The sequence below is a fragment of the Mustela nivalis genome (genome assembly GCF_964662115.1).
Source record: "Mustela nivalis genome assembly, chromosome: 10".
NCBI classification, from domain to species: domain Eukaryota; kingdom Metazoa; phylum Chordata; class Mammalia; order Carnivora; family Mustelidae; genus Mustela; species Mustela nivalis.
In genome coordinates this window covers 3,534,333-3,562,177 of record NC_139029.1, presented here as the reverse complement: position 1 = coordinate 3,562,177, position 27,845 = coordinate 3,534,333, and the positions used below count along the sequence as shown (strand labels likewise).

Here is a 27,845-nt window from a genome sequence, read left to right as displayed (position 1 = left end):
GGCGGAGACAAGCCTGGTGGCCCCAGCAGAGCCCGTCTGGGAGACAAGGTGCAGAAGGGGCCTCCCGCCCAGAGGCTCTTGTGCGCTTGGATTCCGTGGGGCGGTTGGGAATGAGCAGCGTTTTGCACCCGTGGGAGGAATCGATTTCACACAAAATACAGAACAAGGCACAGATGCTCCTTTCCAGTTTTATGGCCTCGTTTAGCTGGGGCCCCTGCTGTGTGGTAGACAGGGCGCCAAGCCCTCGGTCGGAGAGGAGGGAGAAAGCGGGGGAGGTATGTTTCTGCCTTTTGAGGAACGGGTCTGGGGGTGCCTGGGGTCTGGGGGTGCCTGGGGTGAGGAAGCAAATGCTAGTTCGGGGCCCGGCCCTTCGCGGCGCGGCTGAGTGCTCCTCCCGCTTCCCACTTTCTAAGGATCTTTGGTTTTGAAAATGTTCTTTGTAGCGAAAGCCCCACAGAGCAGCTTCATGACCACTCAGGTGGTTCCAGGATGCGGGGCCAGAGGCAGAAACCCAGGTGAGAGGACCAGCCGGCTGCTCCCCGTCCTCCCCTCCAGGCTGACAGCGGGGTCTGTGCCGCCGGGTGCGACCACCCTGCTCACGCCTGTCCCACGGACTGGTTTCCTCCTGCCCGCTGGCCCTCTCAGAGGCCTCTCCAGCCAGGGGCGTCTTCACCCAGAAATGTGTATGTTTTGCTTGAGAACCTCAGCTGTACGGCACCAGAATGTCCTTCTCTGCGGGTGTCCTGGGATCTTTCATCTTTGGTGCCAGAATTAATTAGCTTTTACTGCCCATTTAGCTGCATCGTTAGGGCCACTGATGTCCCCTAACAGTGTCTTTCCCATTTAGGATTACGAGCATAAATATTACCCTTCACCCTGACTCGAGTCTTTCCTCTGAGGAAACTGATGCCCCCATGGAGTGGTTCTCGGCCTTCAGAGACGCGACCAGGCCCTGTGTGGCCCCCGGGACTCAGTCCACCCTTCCCAGAGTGGGTAGCGGGGAGGGGGCTGAGCGGACAGGCCCGCTGATCCCTAATCTCCTTGGCGGTTGGGACAGGAAGCCGCCTGCCCTGCTTTCCCTGCTGCCTTGTTCGCAAGAGGGAAGCATCGATTCTCAAACAGCAGTGAACACATGCAGTTGTGACCTGACACAGAGCGAGAGCGGTGACCGCCAGGCAGCCCCTTTTCCTGGCCCCGAGGCGTGTGGGAGCCACGGTCCTGCTGTGCCTGAGGCCTCTGCCCAAGTTCCTGCTTTTGATATTCTAACGTTAGAACCCCGTCCTCTTTATTACCCTGTGTATTAATTGCCACAAATAATCCTTACTAATTACCTTACCTAATACTCCCCTGACCCCTCCCGGCCCCGTCGCTTTTCACAGAGCTGCCCACAGGTGCTTCTGGAACCTGGCAGGGAGCCGTGGGTCTGTCTGGGGAGGCTGTCACTCAGCCGGCTCCCAGAATAACCCGTTGCCATTGCGGAGGGGTGGGCTAGTTAAAATAGGATGAACTTACTATTGTTTTCTTAATATAGGAGCCTGGCACCCACACTCCGTCAGCTAGGATTAAATATAGAAACGGGGGCATCTCAAATCGCCACCCACGGGGCGGGCAGCGGCGGCGCTGGGCTGGGAGCTGCTAACTGCCGCTCTGGGTTTGTAGGCAAGCGTGACCCAGGCAGCCATTCGGGCCTGAGAATAAACTTAAGCCTCTATTTTTAAGCCAGCCAACATGTTGTCGATACTTAAAAAACCTATGAGCAGTTAAATGTTAGATTCAAAAATATCTCTGGTGCCCGCTGTTTATGTGCGCGCTCGTGGCCGAGCAGGTCTCGTCTTCGTCCTTCCCATAATTCCTGACATGGGTGCAGCCTCTGAGGACAGCGAATCTATAATTTTGTTGTCATTTTTAAAATGGCGAGTCCCGGGTACTCAGGACAGCACACGACAGACTGTAATTTGCCAAAGTGACGTCCCCGTCGCGGGCAGCCCCCAGTGTGCCGGCACGGGGAGAAACTGACCCGCTGTTCCGGCGGGACCCCGGCCGAGGCACGTTTTGGAAGGCTCGGGTACTCGATGTTTCACGGGCAAGTGTAGAAAAGGGAGCAGGAGGTGGGGAGTTCAGTGTCGAGGAGTGCAGGGGGCTTTCCCAGGGCGAGGAGTGTTTGTGTTTGACACAGTTTCTCTCTCTCTGGGGACAGGTCATAGCGTACTGCGTCTGCCGCCCTCGCTTTGCGGTACTTGTCCTTACAAATATGTCAGGACGGGACGAGATTTTTCATGGTCTTACGTCCACCTGGGCCACCTGACCTCGTGGCTGTCTCCCAGCCACAGATGACAGGAGCGTCTCAGAACAGCCCCATACAGCGATGTGCCCCACGTGGGTTCTCTCCGTACTACAAAGACGGAGAGACAGCTTGAATTAACATCTTATTAGAATCTCGACTTTGGATCCACTCTCTTCCCTCTAAGCAGGCACCAGACATCCCTTGACATGCAGGACCCGAGGGGGCCGGTGCCTCCAGTTCCGAAAGCCCCAGGACACCTCCTCTTTCTTTCTTTTTTCCCGGAAGAGGGGCGGAGGGAGGAGAGAGAGAATCCCAAGCAGGCTCCATGCCCAGCACAGAGCCCGACGCACAGCTCGATCTCACAACTGAGATCTCATAACTGAGCCGAAGTTAAGAGTCCTACTCTTCATGAGTCACCTGGGGGCCCTCAAAGAGACTTCCCTGATTCAAACACTTGAGTTCTGGACAGAGATTTTCCATGTAGTGAACCCTGAAGACTGCCTTGCTGTCACTTCCCGTTGAACCTGCTGTGGCCTCCGTGGGAGGTTCAGATTAATGGATGTGGTGAGAGCCTTCCTGCAGCTTGAACCCTGCGCCCCGAGGCTGTCCCCGGTGCAGCAGACCCCGACCTCTTCCCAGGCCTCCGCGTGTGGCCGTGTGAGATTGCCGCCCGGCCGCACCGCGCACTGCCCACATTCGTCTCTGTTGCCGGTGCCTGGGATAAATCCCCAAGTTGGGGCACAGTCTCGTAATGGACACCCATGGTGCGACCAGCCTCTCCAGTCTCTGGGCAGCAGAAGTCTGTGGGTTCAGTCCATGAGTCCTTTGCCATAAAATGCTGATTTTTTTTTTTCTTTGTGAGGTTTGCAGCTAATCACGGTTCTCTCCCCTGTCCCAACTCAGATTTGTATGCTGGCTGTTAGGGTCTGGAGGAGGTTATCTTGTTTTAATTTTTAAAATTTAAATTAAATTAACATAATGTATTATGAGTTTCAGAGGTAGAGTTCAGTGATTCATATGCTGCATATAACGCCCAGTGCTCATCACATCACGTGCCTCCTTGATGCCTGTCCCCCAGTTACCCCACGCCTCTCCCTTCCAGCAGCCTCCGTTGGTTCCCTAGAGTTAAAGAGTCTGTTAAGATTTTTCTCCCGCTCTGATTTCATCTTTTATTTTCTGCTGCCTTCCCCTATGATCCTCTGTCTTGTTTCTCCAATACCATATATGAGTGAAATTACATGACAGTTCTTTCTCTGATTGACTTGTCTTGCTTAGCATAATACTCTCTAGTTCTACCCCTGTCACTACAAATGCAAGATTTCATTTCTGATGGCTGTGTGATATTCCTCTGTAGATATCCCACATCTTTATCCATTTATCTGTTGTTGGACATCTGGCCTCTTTCCATAGTTTGGCTATTGTGGACGTTGCTGCTATAAACACTGGGGTGCACGTGCCCCTTCAGATCACTACGTTTGTATCTTCGGGGTAGATACCGTAGTGTAAGTGCAGGGTCATAGGGTAGCTCTATTTTCAACTTTCTGAGGCACCTCCATGCTCTTTTCCAGAGCGGCCGCCCCAGCTTGCCTTCCCACCAGCAGTGCCCTCTCTGTACATCCTCACCGACACCTGTCGTTTCCTGACTTGCTGATTTTAGCCATTCTGACTGGTGTGAGGTGGTGTCTCACTGTGGTTTTGATGTTCATTTCCCTCGTGCCGAGGGATGCTGAGCACTTTTTCATGTGTCTGTTGGCCATCTGGAAGTCTTCTTTGCAGAAGTGTCTGTTCCTGTCCTCTGCCCATTTCTTGATTGGATTATTTGTTCCTTGGGTGTTGAGTTTGCTAAGTTCTTAATAGATTTTAGATACTAGTCCTTTATCTGATAAGACATTTGCAAACATCTTTTCCCGTTCTGCCCTTATCTTTTGGTTTTGTGGGCTATTTCCTTTGCTGTGCAGAAGCTTTTTATCCTGAAGAAGTCCTAAGAATTCATTTTTGCTTTTGTTTCCTTGCCTCTGGGGACGTGTTTAGCAAGAAGTTGTGCTGCCGAGGTCACAGAAGTTGCTGTGTATGTTCTTCTCTTAGGATTTTGATGGATTCCTGTCTCACATTGAGGTCTTTCATCCATTTTGAGTTTTATTTTGTGTGTAGTATAAGGAAATGGTTCAGTTTCATTTTTCTGCATGTGGCTGTCCAATTTCCCCAACTCCATTTGTTGAAGAGACTTATTTCATTGGACGTTCCTGCTCCGTGGAGGATTAGCTGACATAGAGTTGAGGGTCCGTTTCTGGGCTCTCTATTCTGTTCCATTGATCTGTGTGTCTGTTTTTGTGAGGAGACTGTCTTCTCATTGGTTTCTCTCCAACAGGCATAGCAAAAAGTAATTGTACTGTGAGCACCAGTTTTGTTCCATGACAAGTCACCCAGCTCACGTGGCTCTTGATCAGACATGAGTGTCTTCCCCAGCTCCGGCTGTGGCTGGTCACAAACCAGATTGTTACCCAAGCATGGGGTTGACCCCCTCCTCGTGGGGCCGCTTCCTTGGGCTGAATGTGCTCTGTAGTGGGTGACCTTTCATTAGTTTCCTCGTTTAGTCGCTCATTCATTCAGCACAACTGTTTCCTGAGCGCGCTCTGCCAGGTTCTGACCTGGGGGCGGCACAGACAATGTGGTGTGTCACCGCCTGCTGCTGGCTTCGGTGCCACGGACGGTCTGGGGTGCAGCGCTTGAGGGGGTCTTTCCCTGGGTCTGCCCTGGGCTCAGAGCGGATCGGGGTCAACACACACTCAGGTCATGTGATATATTTTAGCAATTTTAAACAATGAAGTCGCTTGTGGAATCTTTTTTTTTTTTTAAGATTTTATTTATTTATTTGACAGAGAGAGATCACAAGTAGGCAGAGAGGCAGGCAGAGATGGTGTAGGGGGGGGAAGCAGGCTCCCTGCTGAGCAGAGAGCCCGATGTGGGGCTCGATCCCAGGACCCTGGGATCATGACCTGAGCCGAAGCCAGAAGCTTTCACCCACTGAGCCACCCAGGTGCCGCCGCTTGTGAAATCTGCCTGCATTGTAGATAAATGAGGAAGAAGCCCTTCTTGTATTTAGCCTCCCTCTCTTGATGGCTTCTGCTTTTCAGGACCCACAAACGAGGGGTTCATTGTAGGTATTTCCTGCGTCCCGAACACTACTTGCAATTCAGACTCTACCTTCTCCACCTCCTTACCGTCCTCCCCCAAGGCCCAGACCCTGAAGCGGATGGCACCGCCTGACGGCTCACGCTGGCAGCTCTGGTCTCCTGCCCTTCCACGCCCACACGCGCTCGTTTTGCCGCCGCCCCCGCCCGGCGCCATGGTCTTGCACTCTCTCCGTCGTATCCCATCTCGGGCAGGAATTCCGCCTCTCGTCTCTGCGCTGCAGGTCCTGGAGGCAGGCGATGCGGCACGGCTGCGATGGTTCCCGCTCTATGGGCTGGTCCCCACTCTACCCCGAGTGAGTGTTGTGCCTGTGGACGCGTGTCTCTGTGCCTCCATTTCCTGCTTTGGAAAGTGGAGACCATAACATGCCTCCCTCCCAGGGCTGCTGTCCAGTCACTCCGTCCGTCCTTCCTGCATTCCTGCATTCACTGTTCATAGAGAGGCTCCCACGGAGCAGACACTCCGGGATACATCCGTGAGCAAAACATGGTCCTCACCCTCCAGGGCAGACCTGGCACATGCTAGTCCCGTGTGCTGCAGCTGCGGCGGCCCCTGGCCCTGCTGGAAACCAAACTCTTGTTCCCGACCAGCTCCCCACGACACTGCTACTTCTCTACCACGCGTCCACTTGGTTCCCATCTCCTGGGCCGGACTTCTCGGTCTCCATTTTCTCTCAAAAAACCCTCCTCTTCTCAGTCTCATCAGAAAGATCCTGATAGGGGCTCCATCTAAGAAAAGGACAGCTACACGTAATACTGTTACAAACATCTAAAATTTTCCAGTTAAAATGCCCTGAACACGGGCGCCTGGGTGGCTCAGTGGGTTAAGCCTCTGCCTTCGGCTCAGGTCATGATCTCAGGGACCTGGGATCGAGGCCCGCATCGGGCTATCTGCTCAGCAGGGAGCCTGCTTCCTCCTCTCTCTCTCTGCCTGCCTCTCTGCCTACTTGTGATCTCTCTCTGTCAAATAAATAAATAAATAAAATCTTTAAAAAAAAAAAATGCCCTGAACACTCCCTGGAACACTGAAAGAGGAAGGGTTTTCACTGAGTCTCGCAGCCGGACACCCTCCATAATTGCTCCCGGAATCCTGTCTCTTTGCCATTCTTGGTTTCAACCGTTCCTAGATTCTGGACCAGCGTTTCCTTAACGTACGTTATTGCTGGCGTGGGGGTGTCTCGTGGCAAACGCAGCCTCTCCTGCCGCTCCTGGGACTGAACCAGCTTTTGTTGGCTGCCCGAGGAGGTTTGCTTATCGTACTCAGAATAAGTCTGGGAAAAGGCCTTCTGAATTCAGGTCGAGTGAGCAGGGCCCACCTGGCCAGCTGCTGGAACAGCTCCGTTCTCTGTGAGGCAGACCGACCCAGGAGAACTCAGTCTGTGGGCTCTCGCTCCCTCTGCAAAACTGAACAGGCAGGCGCACGCGTGCCCACATGTGTGCACATATACCCCACATGCGTGCACATGTGTGTGTACACACCCCACGTGTATACACACCCACACACACACACACTCACACACGTCCCCCCTCACTGCCCCTCACTCAACTCACACACACGTGGACCCACACGGTGTCAGGAGGTTGTCTGTGGGAGGTCCACTGTGTACATGTGTGTGTACACACCCCACACATGTATACACACCCACACACATGCACACTCACGCACGTCCCCCCTCACTGCCCGCACACTCACGCACACGTGAACCCACACGGTGTCAGGAGGTGGTCTGTGGGAGGTCCACTGTGGGGCGGCATGGGGCTCGCCCGTCCCCCAAGGGCTGTCTCTGCCTGCCCAGGAACCCTAGCCAGGCAGTGACCTCGGACTCCAAGCCTGTACCGCCGTGAGGGCAGCACCGCATTCACACCGCAGTGCGGCCCGTCCAGAGGCTCGGGGTCCCTCCAGCGAGGCAGTCCACACTGACAGGCTCAGTGAGTGACCCCGGCGCTCTTTGGTATTTTTCCCTCCTTGGAGTGCGGGGCTGAGGATGTGGCCCGCCAGGCCTGCACTTTGCCCTGCGTTGGCCGAGACTCTCTGCTGCGGGTAAAAACCCAGAAGGCCTCGTGGTGGGCTCAGGGAGGCTGCCTATGTCTGTTTCCGGTAACAGCGTCACCCCGCATAGGCTCCTTACAGAGCGCAGTGTGACCCCTTGTGTCAGCTCTGACCCAAGCTGTTTGAGGCCAGAGGCCTTCCCCTGCCCTGGCCTTGGTCACCTGGAGATAAAACGTGGCACCTGCGATTCTTTCCTCTCAAAAGCTGTTTCCCCAGCATGCCATCTGCACAGTCTTTAGACTCAGACCCGTAAGGGTCAGAGCCTGCGTTAGTTTGAAAACCGGGGATACCAATGCCTTCCATCTTGGCTGAAGCAAATCCCTGGACCAATCTCTCCTAAAACGGCGGCAGCAGCTGCGTCTCCGTCCCCGTCTGGTCATCTACCATTTCCACTACATAGCAGCATCTTCCGTGAAAAAAGTCACGGTAATGATGTGTTTTTAAAAACCTACTGTTCTGGAATGCTCAGATACGCACAGAATGGAGGGAAGAGTATACCGGACCCCAGGTGTCCCTCTGTGTCCCAGGTGCCCTGTAAGCAGCATCTCTGCTCCCCGGTCCCGTCCGGAGGGGAGCTCTGCTCTTTTCAGTTTATTGGATTTTGTTTTTCCCACACAGTAAGAGGGTTTTAATTAGTCACCAATGTTTACAAATTGGTAGATGCCTTATAAACGTGTAGGCTTGGGTCTTGTCTGGAATCATGGCAAGGCTGGTAGCACGAGGTCGGCATTCCTGGGGTGGGAGGCCGTGGGCAGGGCCAGGCAGCGGCCCCGCTTACCGCCCTCGATCGCCCGCATGGCCCTGCAGACATTTGGCTCTGCAAGCCTCATCCTAAACATGCTTCCTCGTGAGCTCTTACGAGTGGGATGACGTCTGTTTTCCCGCCTTGTTCTGGATGTTTAGAAAGCATTCTGGATCCTGGGGTGAATGAACGTTAGTTTCTGAGATGATTGATTGACTGATTGATTGAACACAAGAAAAGCGTTGGGTGGGCAGAGTGAGAAGGAGGGTGAGAATCTCTCGCAGACCCCCTCGGCGGAGCTCAGAGGCAGATGCCATTCTCAGCCCTGAGATCATGACCCGAGCGGAAATCAAGAGTCAGACGCTTAAGTCACTGAGCGCCCAGGCGCCTTCTAAGACTTTTGATAGCTGTTAGGTTGGTTCATGTCACTCTGCTCCTTTTACAGGTCGAACATGGTTGAATATTGGCAATTTCATGTAGTTCAGCCTAATAACAAATATGGTTTAAATGTTTGAATATGAAGTAAGTAGCATGTGTTTTCCTGGGGGGGGCAGTGTTGGGGTGGGGAGACCAGCAGGTGCGCAGTTGTGAGCCCGCCAAAGTAAGGGGGCAGTTGAGCAAAAGCCAACGCCTGCAGCCTGATGTTTTAAGATCACCTTGGCCTGCCGTGGGCTGGCTTTTCTGGTGTGTTTGTTTTATGTAATGGCTTTACTGAGAATTCACACCATCACAAGTGATTGATTTCCGGTGTATTCTGGTTCACGGCCATCACCACAGTAAATATTAGAACAGTTTCATCCCCCCAAAGAGAAGCTCCACACCCATCAGCTCTCACTCCCCATCTCCCCGCAACCCCCCAGCCGGGCAACCAATAATCTGCTTTCTACGGTTCTGCCTGTTCTAGACCTTTCTTATAAAGGGAATCCTACAACGTCTGGTCTTTAGGACCTGGCCTCTTCCCTGAGCAGCGTGTTTTCGGGGCTGCTCTGTGGTTGCGGCGTGGGTTGGGGCTTTGCTCATTTTCGTTGCTGGATCATACCCCACCGTACGGAGGGGCCGCGCTTCCCCGTCTGCTCGTCCGTTGACGCGAATGTGGCTTGTGTCCCCTATTTGGTCGTCGTGAGTAACGCAGTCATGAAATCCGTGTACAAGTTTTTGTGTGACCACGAGTGTTTAGTTGTCGTGGTTGCACACGTAGGAGAGGAACCGCCAGGGCATAGGTAACTCTCTGTTCAGCCTTTTGAGAAACTCCCGCCTCTTTCCAAACGGCTGCACCGTTTCCACCCGCTCTGGCAGCGTGTGCAGCTCGGATCTCCGCGCTCTTGCTCACGCTTGCGACCTGACTTTGGACGCGGCCATGCCGGCAGGGTTTGTAACTTACTTCCTGAGGGAGCAGGGTACCTGGAGAGGGAAGGAAAAGGACCATCGTTTCGTGAGTGGCCTAGACCGTCAGCTGCGGTCCGTTGTCCACAGACTCTGCTAAGGAAGCCAGGTTCCCGCACAGGTTCCTGCGTGTGGGGTGTCAGCCATGCCCGGTCACCCCCGCAACGCCCCCGGCTGCTGGGGAGAGGGAGGGCTTTGTCTTTGACGACTGGGCTCCAGGGTGGGAGATGGCCTCCCCGTGTCTGACCTGCCGCATGCTTCTTCTCCGTGCAGGTGTCACCATGAAGCTCATGGACGAGGTGGCCGGAATCGTGGCTGCGCGTCATTGCAAGACCAACATAGTCACTGCCTCCGTGGACGCCATCAACTTCCACGACAAGATCAGAAAAGGTAACGGGCTCTGCGGACAGAGAGAAGCTGGGCGGCCCCTGGCGCTCTGGCTCCCTCAGCCAGCTTGCTGGTGGTCCACGCCCCGTGTCTGCCCGTCTCCCCAGAGGAACAGGAAGCCAGTCTTGCTCTTTGTTCTTGTTGACGCCTCCGTGAGGCTAGGATTGGTGGGCTGGGTTTTTCAGACTTGTAACATGCACAGTTCAGATGTGTCTGGGGCCTTTATGCTGCTGGGGAACGCCACCAACCCCTCTTAAAATGCTCCACGAACAGAACCCTCTAAAGAGCTTACGAGCACGGCTCCGGTGAGCGGTGCCCCAGACCTTCCACGTTTCCTCTGGGGGAGGAACAGATAAGCCACGATATAAGTAGCGGTGGGATCCGAGCAGAGAAGCCCATGGGCCAGCAGCCAGGCAGCCCTGGGGTTTGGGACTCCCCCTGTCCCAGAGACTTGGCGGCCTCCCAGGAGAGAGGGCCAGCTCCTCACGCCCACCCCATGGGACTACTGAGGGTGTGAAGTGAGTGACCGTCCCCTCCCAACGCAGGGTGATTTCCACGTGTGTTGTGTCTTCTGCGGTGAGGCTTGGTGCCTGGGACAAGGAGCTCTTGCTGTGGGCTCGGGTGACGTCACTGCGGCAGGAGCCTGGCGTTGTTCACAAGTAGCTTTGCTGGGAAAGCCGTCGGGTCAGGCCGGTCCCTGGCTGCGGGTGGTGGTGGTGGCACTGGTCTGTCCTGAGCTCCCCAAGGCCTTCCTGACCCTTGAAGGTGGCGGGGCCAGCACTGCCCACACGTTTTCTCTTGAACACGGGTGGGAAAGACCCCCAGCATGGGGCCGAAGGGTCCTAGCGTTGGAAGGGTAGAGTCCTGCCTGCCCGCCCGGGGCCATCGAGAGCAAGTGTAGCATGCCCTAGTAGGGTCTGGGCGATCTTAGGGTGAGGAAAAGGTGTTTGGCTCCACTCCGTCTGCTTCGCACAAACCCTTCGTACCTGGTGGGTGTTCGCCACACAGACTTCAGCGCCATTTTAGAACTGGTCCATGGAAAGTGGGTCTTGTTCTGGATTGTCCTCGGTGGGCCTCTGGTATCGAGTGCCACGGTGGCACGAACATTCGGGAAAGACAGAATCCTGTGCCAGGATTCCCTGCCTCTGTTTTTCTAGAACCACTCCCCGGACGTGTCCCTGCGGTCACAACTTGATTGTCAAACACAACTTCAAAATCCATAGTGGGAAAGGCATTCACGTTCCAGGACCTTGCTCTGTTCCGTGTCTCCCAAGTGCCCTTTGAGAAGCGCCAACTAGGAAAAGAGACTTTCCTGGAGAGCCCGTGTCCGCGCCGGCCGGCTCAGCGTATGTGCTGCGCGGCTCAGGGAAGCTCCCAGGGAACGACCGGAGTCTGCACCCCAGTCCTTTGTACGACCAGAATTCACTTCCGAGGGGGAGCTGAGGAAGGAGAATGTTGGTTCCTGGTCCGTGTGAATTACCGATTCTCAGGCAAGACCGTGAACTCTCCTGGAGGACAGGGCCCTTCCTAGGACCCATTTAGCAACATGAAAGTCACTGGGGCAACGTGTGAGCAGCTGTCCTTGACAGATGCTGTCGGTTTCTAAAACGTTCCTCTTCGAAACACAGAGAAAGGATCTTCATTTTCAGAAGGCGTAGTTCTGGCAGAACGTTCTACTCTGGAGGGTTTCCTCCAACAGGCAGATTGAGGGGTGGCCCATGAGACCTGCCTGCTGCACCCACACAGTCCCTGCCCAGGCACCTCGCGGGCGTCCCAGCCCCGGCCCGGAGTCTGTGATCCCCAGGACCCCTCGCGGGCAGCCCAGCTCCAGTCTGGACCCTGTGATGCCCCGGACCCCTCACCAGCAGCCCCTGGTGAGCAGAGAGAGGGTTTCTGCTTTCTCGGATCACTTCTTGCTTTGCACATGAAGGGATGTGGACCACACTAACAGCTATGGAGTCTGGCCTATTTCTGTGCCAGTGTCCCCCAGGCGCTGTTAGACACTATCACATGTTATTTGTTGTTTTCCAGAGGAGTGTCCCCGTGTGAAGCTGGGGACTCCTCTGGGCCATGGCTCTGCTGGGGAGCCGGCACCAGTGTCCCAGGTGGGGTCTCGGGTCTGGCAGCGTGCTGGCCACACCTGCCGCAGGCACAAGGTGGGCCCATCCTGTCCCCAGTTCTGGGGGGGCCCGGGCTCTGCAAGCATGGCTCCTTTCCTCCCCCTTCCCCATGCTTTGCTCCTTTCTGGGGACATGCAGTGTGAGGCTGGGGTGACCCTGCCCACTGGGGACTCTGGACAGCCGGCGACCCGAGTGTGCCCAAAACTCGCCGAGGGCTTGGTGGGCCACATACCAGCTTGCTCTGCTTCAGTTTTCCGATGCAAACCTATTGCGATCCCGTGAAACCCATCCTGGGGGCTCTCATGCAGCCTCCACACTCCTGTCATCCCTGATCCAGCAGGAAGGGACCTGGAGGCCGCAGTGGGGCAGTGGCAAAGTCGAGAGCCCTGGAGAGGGTGTTTGTGTCCTGGGGCTGCACCACAGGGGACCACAGACTGGGGGCTTCAAACAGCAGACCTTTGCACTGCCACAGTCTGGAGGCCCCAGGTCCCAAATCCAGGTGTGGACAGAACCGCTTGGAGGTGCTAGGGGAGCCCCCCTTCCTGCCTCGGCCAGCCTCGGGGGGGATTTCCTGGCTCGTGGTCCCATCGCTCCAACATCCCTCCGCCTTCATGTGGCCTCTCCCTTCTCTCTGTTGCTTTGCCTCTTATAAGGACATTGGTCACAGGATTTAGGGCCCACCCAGATAACCGGGAGAATTTCATCCAGAGAGCGTTAACTCAGCGGCATGCGCAAAGATCTGTATTCCCAGTCAGGTCCCGTCCAGAGGCTCTGACCGGCCTCACGCGGGGGTGTGGGGCACTGTTCCGCCCACCACACGTTTTCTCTCCTTACAGCTTGCTTCCGGCAGACACCAGCTCACTCTCTCTTTTGCAAAAGGGTGAGGTGGGTAAAATCTCTTCTCTGTCCCCAGTCACCCCTTTCCCCACACAGGTGTGAGTCCTTCCCTCGTGAGGGCCGACCGTAAAGTCAGCACCCAGCTCGGAGAAGGGGTTAATCTAAGGGGCTCAGGAGGGAGACCCCCAGTTTTGAGAAGTACGGTCAGGGTTGGGGGACAGCCCCAGGCCCTGACTCCCAGGAGCAGCCCCGCTGGAGCAGAGCTGAGAAGCCCCTTGCTTCTCTGGCTTCTCTGATGAGGGAGCCGGGGCGTTCCTCCACGGGGCAGGAGACAGGCCAGCAGAGAGACAGCACAGCACACGGGGCGGTCCTCCTTCTCGTGGGCATCAAACTAACTCATCCCAAAGTTGACCGTAGAATGGGACCAGCATAAGGACGGTTCCTGAAGTAATGATGTTTTCACGGGAAAGGCACACGCAGGCGGCTGAGCCCTGGGCACCCCAGGGCTGTGGTCACAGGGCGGCAGCGGCCCACAGCCAGTGTCCAGCCTACTCAGTCACACCACCCTGGACGGTGCCACCGTAAGAGGCCACTGCCCCTCTTGGGAGTGTCTCCCCACCCACTGACGGCTGATCTCACAGGGTGGGGAAAAGTCCAGAAAGGCAGGTGCGTGGCCAGCACACGTACCACATCCCTGTGAGTGCGCCATGGCTGCTCTAATGACTTCCCACAAAACCAGGGGCTTCACGGGCCCCAGACATCCTGTCTCATGGCTCTGGAGGCCAGGCATCTCAGAGAGGCACACAGGGCGGCATTCCTGACGGGGGCCCTGACTGGGCGGGGTACAGCAGGGATGGGCTGGGCTGTCCCGGGACCCCCGGTGTCGCTCAGGACAAGCTGGTGAAGCCTGAAGACTGAACTTACTTTCATAGGCCGTTTGCCCCGTTGCTGACTGTTTCCCTTCAGGATGAGAAATGGAAAGGCCCAGGCAGCCGTTGAAGACAGCAATGCTGGCATGCGGCTGCTGTCACTGTCATGGCTCCGGAAGCCCAGGCAGGAACACTTAAAGCTGGACCTGGGTGTGGAGAAGCCGTTCTCCCCAGACTGGGTGGGAAGTGAGGAATCTTCTAGAAAATGCTCCTGGCTGTGTTACGTGAGACACTGCAAGCTACTTCATTAGCTCTGTGCTTCTCTGAGGAGCGCTCGCCACTGCTGCTCTCTGCAACGCCAACACTGAGCCGTCCCTAGCGTCGGAAACCCTTGGCAGCGCGGCCGCTGTGGGAAGAGCAGCGCCGAGCCATCCAGCCCGGGAGACGCCCCACTCCGGGGGCACGCGGCGCACCTGCCCTGAGCCGCAGGAAGCCTGCTCATCCCCACTTCTCCCGCCTGGACCCTCCCTGGGCCGCACAGCCGGCTCCTCACCACCGGGCTCGATCGACACGGGCATCCACTGCCATGGCCCAGGCCTTGTCATCCGGGTGACGAGCTCGTAGCCTGGCCATCAAATGCAGCCACTCACCCTTGACCCTTATGCACCTGCCGGAGCGGCGGCTGGCCCACGCCGTTGGGCTCGAAACTCTCCTGGCTTTCTCGAGCCTCGTGCAAAGCATGGCTAAGAGTTCTCACTGTCAGGAGAGTCCAGCCCCAAGGAAGACCCGCTCCATCCGTGTCTCTGGCATTGGCCTTGGCCCAGGACCCTTTTCCCACTGAGGTTACTTAGTCCTGCCTCCGGCTGTGCCCTCCATCTCATCAGCTTTGCCTGGGGGCCCCCACCTGGGCTGTCCCCCACACCCGTTGCTCGCCACCTGTGGCTTTTTGCATCACAATTAGAGGTAAGCAGAATGGCAGATGCTGCCCCTCCGTGGCATCTCCTGCATTTCCAGTACTCAGTGGCCGCACGTGGCTGGTGGCTGCTGTATTCCACGGCACAGAGAGGACCTTCCCACCATCGTGGGAAGTCTGCCGGGCGGCGCTGGTCTCTGGACGGTCTGGACTCCATCCCCAGCACCTGGTGCTCTGGGAGGGGCTTCCGTAGACCCTAGATGTCCTGTGGACACTCAGCACAAAGCCTAGTGCCCCAGCGCCCCATTCAGTGGGGTCCCAGCACCACCCAGCTCCCTGCAGCGCTGGGCACAGAGCCGTCCCACAAGGCCGCAGGGCACCCCGCTCCAAGCTCGGGCCTCCAGATGGCGTTCACTAGACAGGCCTGCTTCTTGGCTTCTTGCTGGTACCCACGGGACTCTGCTTTTTTCTGGAATTCACAAGAGGAATTTGACAGAAGCTCCAGCTCCCAAAGTCAGGCGTCCAGCGGTTGGAGCCCCCAGACAGGAGACTGGCAGAGCTTACAAGACACCAGACGTACCTACGGTGGCCTCCTTTCATCTCGGTTGGATACTTTGTGGCAAGAGAACTGCAAGTTTTAATTTCCAGGCCTGATGGAACAGTGAACCACCGACCACCCTTCCCACTGGAGACCCGGCAGGCCGGGACCTTGGCCCAGTTGCCTTTGGGGTTCGTGTATTGGTTCTTGGAGCTGCATCAAATTTCTAGATTCCTCGTACTGTCATAGAGTCCCTGCTTGAAACACGGGACTGTCCCATGAAGCGATAGAAACATATGACGAAACCACGTAAAGGTTTGTAAAGTAGCGTTCTGATTCTGCGGTCACTTACGACGCAGCGTTGGCAGCAGCCTCCATGAGACTGCATCAAAGTCACCCGGTGCTGCAGCAGCCCGGGTAGGTGTGTGGGTTTTCTAGGGCTGCCGTGACAGTTTACCAGAAACCTCATGGCGGAAACGACACGGATTTGCTGTCTCAGTTCTGGAGGTCGGAAGTCTGACCCGGGTCTCACTGGACTGAAGTCGGGGGCCGTTCTGGAGACTGTAGGGAAGAATCCCTGCTTGCCTGTTCCGCCTTCTAGAGGCCGCCTGCCCCCTCGGCTTGCGGACCCTCCTCCGTCTCCAGAGCCGGCGAGATGGGGTGTCTCCAACCCTCGCAACGACGCTGGGCCCGCTTGGATAGTCCAGGCCAGTCGCCCCCTTAGAACCACATCTGTAAAGCCCCTTGGCCATGCAAGGCCACAAAACCCCTAGGGGCAGGGGATGAGGACATGGACAGCTCTGGTGGCTGTTGCTTCCCGGCTGTCGCGGTCTGTTAATTCCACTCGACACAGGCAGGTAGAGCTCCAGACGGTTCTGAGCACTGCCTTCTCCCAGCCCTGTGTCTTCTCCTAACGCTCTGTAGACAGGACCCTCCTCACAGAGAGCACAGGAGAGCAACAAGTAGCTCAACCCTGGTGGGTCTCGCACAGGGAGGCGTGGCAAGGAGACGCCCCTCAGTCTGCCCGAAGCCCCTCAGCTGCTCGAACCCAGCACCTCTGAGGCCCCAGGGGATTCACAGCGAGGCCTTGGGGTAGTGAGCGCTGGAGGTCGGGTCCAGAGGGTACTTAGGTCCTGGAGTCCTGAGTCCCAGCCTCTCAGACCTCGCTCACATGCTGGGCGAGCTGAGCCGCAGCCCTGGCCTCCCTGTGCGGGGACCACGACCGCGGTGCTCATGTCTCGGCGTCCAATCTGGCACAGGTGCTGATCAACTGGGACCCAGGAAGAACGGGCAGGGTTTTTAATGCTTTGCTACCCTGTGTTCCTCACAAGCTGAAAATGTAAAGTCTCCCTCGTGCATGCTGTAGCCCTTTTGAGTCATGTAGATGACACTGGCCAGGGTATACACACGCTTGCTACAGAAGAAGGAAAATGTGATCTGCTTTAAACGTTACTTATTACCATGTTGGTGTAATTCTGCACCCAGAGACCCCCAAGAGCGCCGTGTGGGCTCAGTCTCCCCTTAGCTTAAGGGGGCTTTTCCTGGAGGGCTGTTAAACAGAAGGGCACTCAGACCTTACCAGAAATTTCTGTCCTGGGCTTCACGTCCACGTAACAAAATTAATGTAGGCAAGTGACCTCCATGTGGCCACATTTGGAGGCTCACCGTTCCTCACAACCTCCCTGAGCTACTTCCTGTGCCTATTTGCAGGTGAGGAAGCCAAAGCCCAGTGTGGGTCCTGGCTGGCCACCTGCCCAGTGTGCTCCGGAGCCCGAGGAACCCGAGGTCCTCCTCAGAGCCCTGTAGCCTGGGCTGCGGGCCATCTCGGGGCCGCTCCAAGAACCTGCCTTTCATGGAGACACTCGGTGGGGAATATCTGTCTGTTCCCACTTTAGCAGCTCAGAGAACTGGTGCCCCCTCCTGAACTCCTCCACCACCCCTGGCCGGGAGGGTGGCCTGACACCCGGAGCCTGTCCTGGTGGGCTTGTGGCTCCTAGTGCCAATGACAGTGGCCATTTTCCCCCCTAAACTCGTCATGCCGGGTCCTCTGGGTGGATTTGGATGTGTGACCTAGTGGGAAAGTCCCCAGGCAGTGTCTCAGCACTTTGGACCACTCTGCCTCCGCTGTCCCCCACAAAGGGGACCGTGTCTCGCAGTTCCCGTTCCCCCGTCTGCAGTTCCCGTAATAACGGAAGTGAACCTGAACACAGGCCGGCCCGCGCTGCGGTCCTTCCCTGTCTCACGTGATGTCCCAGTGTCCCAGGCAAGGGTGGGGGTAGGCCTGGCACGCCCTTCCTGTGATTCTGCCCCTATACCTGGGATGGAATGAGCCAAACTCTGTGGGAAGGAGCCTGACTCCCCCATCCCCATGAGATCTCTGGGCATCCTGCCTCCGGCCTTGTGTCCAAGCCCCATGCTCCCCAGTGAGCCATGTTGATGGCCTTGCCCCACCCCTGCATGGGGAAGGGGCCTGCTGGCCTCTGGTTAGGCTTTAGTCCCCAGAGAAATCACCGCCCCAGCCTCAAGGAATTGGCAGGAAGGGGGAGCCAGTCCCAGCTGAGCTGTGGAGCAAGTTCTGTCCACCAGAACTGCGCATGTGTGGGCCACTGTCCTCACCACCCTCTGGGCGGTGAGCACCTGCCCCTGCTGACCCCTGGGCTCGTGAGATCAGAGCGGCGGTCACAGGCGGTGAGCGGGTGGAGCCCGGGACCGCCCGGCTGGATGGGGTGACTAGGATGGCCGGGCCGGTGTGCTGCCTTCCGGCAAGGCATCCACACGCCTGGGGTGTGTCCTCGCTTCCAAACGTAGGTGCGCCCACAAGGTCATTCCAAGCAGAGCCTCCAACTTGGGGACCACAGAGCACTTCAGGAGTGTCCTGACCCCCTGAACCAGAAGCAGCATTGATCTCTTCCTCTAGGAGAGCCCCCGTGGCCATCACAGCTTCTCCGGGGGTAGAGACACGATGGCCGGAAGGATGCAGGGACATGGGTTTGCGCGTCCTCCTCCTGCCCCGGGGGCCGAGCAGAGGCTGGTGAGCCCGTGAGGGGCTGCTCCTGTGGGTCACGCAGGCAGAGTCTCACGGGGCAGCAGGACTCGGGACACACTCGTGTGTGCTGGGTGTTTTGTTCGTGACTGTCCTCGTAGAGCTCCCATAATGCCCCCAGCACTGACCGCGTGGCCTTCCCTCCCGGAAGTGGCTGTGCAGGACTTGAAGCCCTCCCTGTAAGTATGAAATTGAATGTGGCATGGAACGTTCTGGAACTCTGTAACATGGAATAACCCCCCCTGCTTCTGGCCTGCCCACACACTCACCTCTAACAGTCCCCATGCTGTCTTGACTTTCTGTCCTCCTGGGTCTTTAAACGTGTCTTGTGCCTGTGTCCTTGGAGCTCGGACGTCAAGGTTCCCAGGATTGTTAAAATGTCCCCACAGCCAGCCCTGGTTCCGGGGAGTGGGACTCAGCATCGTGTGCCAGGCTTGGATAGGGATTGCCTTGAACCCAGCCTGGAATGAGGCCATGCTGGGGACAGGGGCTGGGGGAGCCGTTCTGGCCACTCATCGTTGGGGGTGCAGCCGGGTGTCAGCTTCTCCACCCTGGAAGTCCTGAGGCTCGGTGCTGCCTTATGGTCCGGAACCAATCCATCAGTGATGATAATGACCGTGCTGAGAGCCTTCCTCCAGTGGGCCCCGTGCTAGCACCTGGCTCATCTCGTGTCTTCCCCGTGGTCACCCTGGGAGGCAAGTCCAGTCTGTGTAGAAGAACACTGGGCTCCGTGACGGAAAGGCAGCAAGGCAAGGAAGGGCCACGGCTGGCAGACGGGAGCCCGTGAGCGGGGAGCGGGGGCGCTCCAGGTTGGGAAGCTGCCAGGGTGCGTAGTCCTGACCCAAGGGCCACGGGGAGGACAGGGGGTTTCGGTTGAGGTTGAGAGGGAGAGGGACAGCGGGGACAGTGTTGTGGGAATGTAGGACTCTGAATCGTGATCAACAAGGGAAACCTTGCCAGTCTAGGCAGGTGGTGAGCACCTGGGGACTCGACCAAGGTCAGGGCCTCAGCTGTGTGGCAGGGCAACTCCCAGGACAGCTCTGGTCTCTGAAGAGACAGAGCCAGATGGCACGACGCAGTCTCATAGGACACAAGGGTGGGGGGGGGGGTGGGCTGAAGGGCGCGCAGTGGCTCCGGGGGACGTGGGACCACGGTCAGCGGGACCCCCAGCCCTTGCAAGTGCCCAAGCGTTAGACCAGCATCAGGAACAGCCAGGGAGCTGGGAAGGTACCGGGCACAAATAAGGTCACAGGGTGGACAGTGTGGGCCGGCGTGGCCTTAACGTGATTTCAGAGGGACAGAGCCAGCTCACCCCGCAGCTGCCTGAAAGCAGGTTGCGGGCCGCCCCTCCCAGGAGGCAGGGGGCCAGGTGACAGCCACCACTCCGAGTGATCACGTGAACACCGAAAGCAAACGCCTGCTCCCGAGGCAGGTGAGCCTTTAGGCACCATAACGAGGCGTGGCGAGAGCTTGCCGTTTCCGTGTCGCGTAGTTGTTAGATGGTGCCTAACCCGGGGTCTCTAACGCCCTCCGGGACACGGCTGCCTGTGGCCTTCCCCACCCCTCCCTCGGCGCCCCGCTAACCGGCTGTGCGTGCTCCGCAGGCTGCGTCATCACCATCTCTGGCCGCATGACCTTCACGAGCAACAAGTCCATGGAGATCGAGGTCCTGGTGGACGCCGACCCCGTGGTGGACAACTCGCAGAAGCGCTACCGGGCGGCCAGTGCCTTCTTCACCTACGTGTCCCTGAGCCAGGAGGGCAAGTCGCTGCCCGTGCCCCAGCTCGTGGTGAGTGAGCGCCCGTCCTTGTGGGGGGCAGGGCCCCGGCCTGGCCGCTCCCTGCCTCGGTGACCTTGGCTGCCCTGCCCCTCAAACGGGAAGGCCTTCCCCTGGGGGCTGTGAGGTCAGACCGGGCCGACAGGGCAAGAGGGCCGTCCTCACCAGCTCCTTGCTCTGGGGCTTCTCTCTCAAGGCTGAGTACAGGGCCCAGGGGCCCCTGGCGCCGTGTGTAAAAGCTAAAATGGGGCTGAGGACCCTCCCGAGGGCTGGGTTCTCAAGAAGCCTTGGCCTGAGTGTGCTGCCTGATGGGGACTGAGCCAGACCCCGACAGCATGAGGCTGGGCACCGGGGACCCAGTGGTTGCTGCCACCGCAGGGTCCCGGGCCTGGAATCCCAGCAGTCTGACAAGTGCTGGACGTAGGGAGAGTCGAGGAGAGTCAGGGAGCCAGAGGCAGCCGAGGTTCAGAGTGGGCGATGGGGAAGGGGGGTGAGTGGGCAGGGTGCTTGGCTGGAAGGTATTGGGGACTGCGGAAGGAATGCACGCAGGTGTGCTCGCGGCTTACAGGCCTCCCCCGAGGCCAGTGATGGTTCTACTGGAAGCCTCACACCCCTTACCAGTGCCGGTCACAGAGGTGTCCCTCCTGGACCTTGTCCAGACACTAGCAGCCTGCCTCCTGCTGCTCCCCACAGCCAGAGCCACCCTGGCCCTGGGGAGTGGGGCCCCCACTGCTGGCTCCCCTGTCACCTGGCAAGGACCCCTCAGGTCAACAAGGCTGAGGCCCCTGTGGAGGGTCATGTACCCCATCCTGGGAGCCCAGGCTCGGGTTCAGTGCATGACCCGGGGTGGCTCGGGCCACTCCTGATGGCTCCCGAGCCTGTCGCTAGAGGCAGCTCTCCTGGAGCTGCAGTCAGAGCTCCCTACCCTCCGGGGGGTGAGGGGGAGCGGGCAGAGTGGCTGGGGCCGGGGGCGCCTCTCTCAAGCAGCTGGTGCTTTGTGGCCCCCTGCCGCTCCCGCTGCGCCCCAGGGAGAGCCCGAGTCTCCAGCAGGAGGAGAGCATGCACCGAGAACCTTCGACAGGCAGGCCGCAGGGAAGACCTCACTTCTCTCCCACGTGCCGCTTCCCTCAGCCCCCGTCAGAGCTGTACCCCCAGCTACCCCACAAGGCAGGGAGCCCCACACAGCCCTCCGACCTGCCTTGCCTGAGTGTGAGGACTAGGGGTGGGTGTGCGTCCCATATGCTGACCCGCAGTCCCGCAGCCTTGGCAGGATGGCTCCGCCTCCACCCTGTCCCCTTGGCCGATGTGTGTCTGTTCCCCCTGACCGCCAGGCCTTGACCTTTGCAGCACCTGCCTCTGGGTCTTGGGTCACTTCTCAGAACCTCACCTGCTTCTTGTGGTCCTCAAACACAGGCTTTCCCCACTTCTCTCCTGGACCCTTGTCCCGTCTTCCATATTGTCACAGTGCCCCATCCCGAATGCTGAATTCTGTCTCACACAGGCAAATACTTGCTCCCTGTTCTCGTTGGCCTCTGGGCTCCAGCAGCGCGGCCCGATCCAAGCACGCTCTGCGCCTTTGCCTCGCCAGCCTGGCGTGATGCCCCAGGCCTCAGTGGAGCCCGTGCTCCCTTGGCATAGGACCGCAGTGTCCAGATGGTCAATCCATGACCCCAAAACACCAGGCCCTGATGGCCGCCTGCCGCGCCCTTCCCTCCTCCTCGGGTGGTGGGGTCCAGGCCGCATGCCACGAGCTTTGTTCTGCGTTCACTGCTCAGGCCCCGATCAGTTTTGCCAGCCCGCCTCTCCCCGTGGGGTCCCAGCACGCATCTCAAATGTGATTTGTCCTGAGTTGAACTCGTTGTCTTTCCTTAGAAAATCCCACTGGTCCTCACGGGTTCCCTCTCTCAGTGAGCCTGGGAACGTGCCTGGCTCCTCTCTCCCCTCTTGCTCAGCCCCCACACCCACTGTCCCTATGCCCCATGGCTGCCTGGGTCACTGCTCAGCCCCAACCGGTATGGCCCCAGGCCAGCTGCCCTCCACCTGACACCACACTAGAACCCAGGGAGCTTGTTTAAAACTGAATCAGGTTTTCTCCCTCTCCCACCTAATCTGCTCAACAGCCTCTGTGCCCTCAGCATAGGGTCCTGTGACGCTGGCTTCTCTGGCCTCAAGTCCCAGACTTGTTCCTGCCTCAGGACCTTTGTACACACTGTCTGTCTGCCTGGACGCCTTCCCTCAGACCGTTGTGGAGCCAGGTCCTTTCACTGTTTCTCAGCTAGCTCGTCCTTAGATGACCTTCCCTCCACACTGGAGGTAAAGCCTGGCCCCGACCACTGCCCAGCAACTCTCTGTCCCCAGACCATCTCCCAGCAGCCAGCACCACCTCCGAGCCTCTGGTACATCCGGCCCATCATGTGATCCCAGGATACCCAGCGCAGAGTGGGGCTCAGGAAAATGCCCGTGGGTGGCTGATGGGCTTGCTGGCCTCTCCAGCCACATTCCTCCTCCACACTGCCCAGTGTCCTGCTGCTGGACAATTGGCAACTGCATGTCCCTGAGCACCCCAGGGACTCTAATCCTAACACACACACCCCACTGTCACGCTCACACGTGCTGTCATCCTGCCGCCTGCGGTCTGGTCAGGGCACTGGTGCAGGACTTTGTGGTCCTAAGCTCACTCTTCTGGGGTGCCTCTGTTTCCTCATCTGTACCACGGGGACAGCCCTAGTGGAGTGCCTGCTGCGAGGGGTGGCTGAGGGCTCTGGGGGCTACTTTACATGTCTGGGAGCGCCACACTCATCTGCTGCTGTTTGCTGTGCTTTGGGGAGCCCTCCCGCTGGAGCTGACGCCCTCCTGGAGGGAGCCAGTAAGCAAGTGGGGACAAGGGACCGTGTGAGACGCTGGGGAGAGTCCTGAGGGAAGAAGCAGGGGGTGAGGGGTCGGCCTCCCCTGGGAGAGTTGTTGCTGCCTAAGGAGGCTCCTTCCGAGGAGGACCGCACAGACCACTTGTTCGAGCGGGGCCTGGTGTTGGGGACAGGGGAGCCGTTTCCCAGAGACCATCTGGGTCAGAGGAACCAGGGACTCGGGAGGTCTGGGGCTGGAGCTGGTCACGCGAACGGGGAGAGGAGGGGGCAGGAACACACCAGAGGCCACCCCGCTGATCCTTGCCAGGCCCAGCCCCGGGACCCAGCCTCCTGACCACGGGGGCCAGCGGCCTGCAGGGCTCCCCACGTGGGTACGAGAGCAAGCGCAGCCGAGGAGTCAGACCATCTTCATTTCGCAAAGGCTCATTCTGAGTAACTGTGAACTGACAGGGTTTTCTGGCCAGGTCCAAACTGCTCTCCGTAGCTGAGCTGTGCTCGCCTGTCCAGGAGCCCAGCAGCTGCTGTGGGCTGCCCACGGCCAGCATGCACCCCGGAACTCAGCCTGCTGGCGAGGCCAGTGCTGCAGCCAGGAGCCAGGGATCCGGCCTCCTATGGACAGTGCCTGCGGGCCAGGAGGCCTTAGTGGTGGTACCCATGACCTTCACAGAGGCGGAAAGCAGTCCTGGGTCTGGGCCAGTCTATGTGCCTGCCCCCTTTCTAGAAACCTGTGATGTGGGCCACAGGTGGAGGGCCAGCCCAGAGGAAGGGGGTGCTGGTGCCTGGCAGGTGGGGCAAGATACCTGCCTGAGTGAAGGGGACAGTGGCTGAATCCCTAGGTTTGAGGGGCCAGCCGTTAGCGACGGCCATGTCTTCCTGGCGGCCGGCTACACGCTGATCCGGGCTGTTCCGGCGTGCTAATTAAAGATGGTCTTTGATTCCTCGTGGAGGTGGCCTGGGGCCCAGCCTCTGGCAGGGAGGGTGGGCAGCTCCCCAGAGAGGTTTTTGGCTCATCCTGTGCATATACTCCCTTGAGGACTGCCCGTTGGACACCATCTGTCCCCCCCAAGCACACTCGGGCTCCCCACCGCCAGCATGCCTGTGCCCGTGGGGGGCGCTCAGCCCTCCTCCCCTCCCCGCTCCCCGTTGTCAGCAATTCTTCTACCTCCTGCCTATTTTTAGCTTCCATCCCCAGGGCCTGGCTGACACGGAAGGCAGCGTTGCTGTTTGGAGTTTTTCTTGATGAATATTTTATGTTGGGGAGGCTGTGCCGAGGCCAGCAGCTGCTGGCACTTTCCAGGCTAATCAGTGAAGAAGCAAGTGCGGAGCATGGGGCCAGGCTACTGGTCCAGACAGCAGGCCCAGGCCCCCCGGCTGCCCTGCCTCTCTCTGAAGGCCTCTCTGCGGCCATGACCTCTGACCTGGGGGGTAGAAACACGCCCCAGATTTCGCTGAGCACGGCTCAAAAGGGGGCCAGTGCAGAGACAGGGTGGACACCTCCAGGGTCTCAGGTTGGTCCTGGAACACCCTGTGGGTGACTTTTTCTAGCCCCTTTTCATGTCCAGGGGCGTGAGGACCACATTGTGTGTGTTAAAGACGGAGTCGGCACTGTTCTGGGCATGCACCTGCCTCCCATGCCCTGGCTGAGTCCTGGGTGCCGCCGCCCCGGAGGGCCACCTGGGGAATGTGTGAGGATGGAGGCACCCGCAGTGCAGGGGTCCTGGGCCCCTGTGAGGGCGATGTGGGTCCACACAGGGCCATTTGGGCTGAGGGGGAAGCCTGGAGCCCATCCCAGGCTTGTAGGTGGTACAGGGTTTAAGCCCGTCATTACTTTGTGGATCTTTTGGAAAAGGAATGTTTGCCCCTGTGAACTGAGGCCCACGTGGGGGCAGCAGCGGGGGTAGTGTCGCCGAAACAGGAATGCTCTGCTCCCAGGAAACCCAAACCACAGTGAGCCTGCCCTATCATGGAGGGTCTTGGTCACAGAGTGTTTTGGCCAGTGCTTAGAGACACCCATCTCTGGCTAGACCAGGGCCTGGACCCAGAGGCCTCCATCTCAGCCAATGAAATGGTCTGGAAGTATTTTCTAGTTAACATGGGAGGTGGCGAGGAAATCAGGGCTGCAGCAGTCCCTCTGTCCTTCTCGCGCGAGGCCCACCCCAGCCCGTGAGCTCCACACGGAGCACCGTGAGAACGCATGTGTGGAAGGCACGTTATTTTCACGCTTACTGAGCACCCACTCGAGATGCCCGGGGGTGCCCGCCTAGCCCCGTGCACATGCATGGCCATTCCCTCTCACTTGGTAAGGGACAGTGGGGTGGGTGTCCCAGGTACGCATAGTGACCACAGTCTGGTCCTAAGGAGCTGGGGTGTCCATGGAATGCTGACCTACTTCCCCTGTGCTATTGGATCTGGCCTGGGGAAGCAGGGGAGAGGGTTCCCATCCCGCAGACAGGCAACCAGATGGCTAACTCTGGTCCAGGGGACCAAGTGTGGGACCCTGAGCCTCAGTTTCCCCACTGGAGCCATCCCGGGCCTCTCACTAGCCACCAGTCCCCCGCTTCTCTAGACCCATGCCTGAGCCCAGACATGTGGCAAGGCAGAGGCTAGGGTCCTCCAGGTGGCCCCGTTCCTCAGTCACCAAGGAGACTGCCACTCTGCTGACTGTGGCCAGGCCTGCTCTGCACAGCCACCGTGGCAAGAGGAGCTACGCCCCCAGCTTGTAAGACAGCGCGTCCCTATGCAGGGCTTGTCGTGGCCGGGGTCCCCAGCATGGGGAGATGTGTCAGCGGGCCAGAATGATTTCCTAACTTGAGAAACTCAGATGCGCTGTGGTGCAACATGGTTGATGCCGCTTCTGGAAGGGTGTGAGAAGCCGCATGACCGACAGGAGCCGTGCTCCCTGCCGCCCCTCCATGCCGCCCTGCACAGGGGTGAGTCCAGGATGAGACTGTTCGTGAAGCTTCTTGACCCAGTGTTCCGTTCTCTCCCTCGGTTCTGGGTGCTTCACAGAAAGTCTGTCTCGTGATGGGAAATGCTCCTGTCAGCTGAGTGGTTCGTGCTGGGAACTGTAGTGTCTGGTGAGAATCGGGGCTGTGGGTGCCCCAGGGGAGGTGGGTGACGGGGTGCAGCCCCTGCCTGCACATGTCCCTGGACACTCGGCTGTGTCCCTGACCGCTGGGTAACGGCCTTTCTCGCTGGTACAGCCCGTGCTCTGGAGACCCCACCCAGTTCACGTCCACAAGGGGGAAGGCCCATGGCACCAACGATACACATTTTCCTGTTAAAATGCTGGCAGGTTCTACTCATGAACAACCTGTCTGGTTGCTTCATGGCCGCGTTTTCAAATCCTGATGCGCCCTTGCTATTCTAATTTCTGTAAAGCGGGACAACCCAGCAGCAGGCACTCCGAGGGCCCTGCTAGGCCTGACCCTGCGTGGTGTCTGGAAGGCGGCTGCAGGAGGGGGGGCCCGTGGCTGAGACTTGCAGAAGGTGCAGCGGAAAGGGGGATCCCAGCTGGTCAGGGCGCGCCCCAGTTCTGCCGTGGTCACCCTGCACGGTCATAAGGGGAGAGGCCTGTGCAGGTTGTGGGGACCCAGCCCTGGGCTCGCAGCCGGGCACCCTCCTGCCCAGGCTGTGCTGGGGCAGAAGGCGGCACTGCCTACCCTGAACACGGACGAAAACACCGTTGCTCAGTGGCACCGTGCTTTCTCTGCAAAGTCCCGTGGCAAAGACCCTTTGAATCCAGGGACATGGTACTCAAAGTGTAGTCAAAAGTGCAGGGAAGAAACAGGCCCCGGGAACCCCCACAGTGACCAGAAGGAGGCGGAAGAGCCTCCCCGCACACACACGCACGCGCATGTGGACACAGACGGGAGCGTGTCAGCTCTGCCAGCAGGACAGGAAGTGCTTCTTCTGGGGCTTTATCCCTGCCTCGGTGTGTGGGCCGCTCCCAGCCATGCCTGTGTCACCGCAGCAGGCTCCTGGGGAGACCTCGAATGGGCTGAGCTCTGGACTCGCTGGGGACAGGCGATGCCTAACCGTGTGTCCATTGAGCAAAACTACTGGTTTTGAAGCTTTAGCACAAAGACCACACCAATTTGTTATTTGCTTTTTTGGTTTGATCATCCGTTGATCATCTGTTCATTCAGCAAATGTCCCCTGAGTCCTCGCTGTGTCCCAGGCACAGTGCGGCTTCAGACCCAGGACAGGAAAGACGGACTCGACGCACAGTGCGCCCTCACGCAGGGTGGGGGGCTCAAGTGAGGGCAGGTCCTGGCCAGGCCCGCCCTCAGCATGTGGCGGTTACGATCTTTGTCCCTGTACGGGGTGTGGCGGGGTGCTCCCAGGAGCACGTGCTGTGACCCACCCTCACCCGCGACTCCTTGGGAGAAGCTGCTGAGAGGGCCACCCAGCAGGGCTGAGTCCTGTTTCACCTTCTCTGCCGGAGACCATCACCCTGCGCTGCCTTTCCCCAGCCCCCCGCGCTCCCTGCCGCCCCCTCAGCCTCCTGCCAGCCTCTCCTAGGGGCGTCCACGGCCACACAGCAGATCAGTTCCACAGTGATCTCACTGTTGGAGCGGCCACCATGAGCCCCCTGGTGTGTGCCTCGGGCAGGTGGTGAACGGCTTCCCAGGTGCCCGGCCCCACCCACCGAGGTCGCAGTCACCGGTGGAGCCCCGCTCTGGGGACACAGCTGCTTGCCAGACTAGGGCTCCCAGATGCCAAGCTTGTCCCTGCCAGGCCGCGTGGAATGGCCCCAGTCATCAGAAGACATCCTAATTGCCAGCACAATGGTCCCAAGGCCCCTCCTGTCTCACGTTATGAAGACTGGAGAGGGCGCACGCTGT

The 27,845-nt window shown here is 58.6% G+C and overlaps 1 protein-coding gene across 10 annotated transcripts in view; it reads left to right on the top strand.

Annotated features, from left to right (window-relative positions):
• Positions 1–27,845, top strand: part of ACOT7 (acyl-CoA thioesterase 7) — a 94,010-nt gene that overhangs the window by 58,657 nt on the left and 7,508 nt on the right. For 5 of the 10 annotated variants that reach the window (XM_082686782.1, XM_082686779.1, XM_082686786.1 and 2 more), the window contains exons 7-8: positions 9,924–10,040; positions 19,962–20,146. In XM_082686782.1, coding sequence (XP_082542908.1) covers positions 9,924–10,040; positions 19,962–20,146 — 302 coding nt within the window. Of the gene's footprint in view, positions 1–9,923; positions 10,041–12,993; positions 13,043–13,926; positions 19,398–19,711; positions 19,790–19,961; positions 20,147–27,845 lie in introns of those variants that run through there. The other 5 variants (XR_014299670.1, XR_014299671.1, XM_082686781.1 and 2 more) reach the window with 5 other exon arrangements.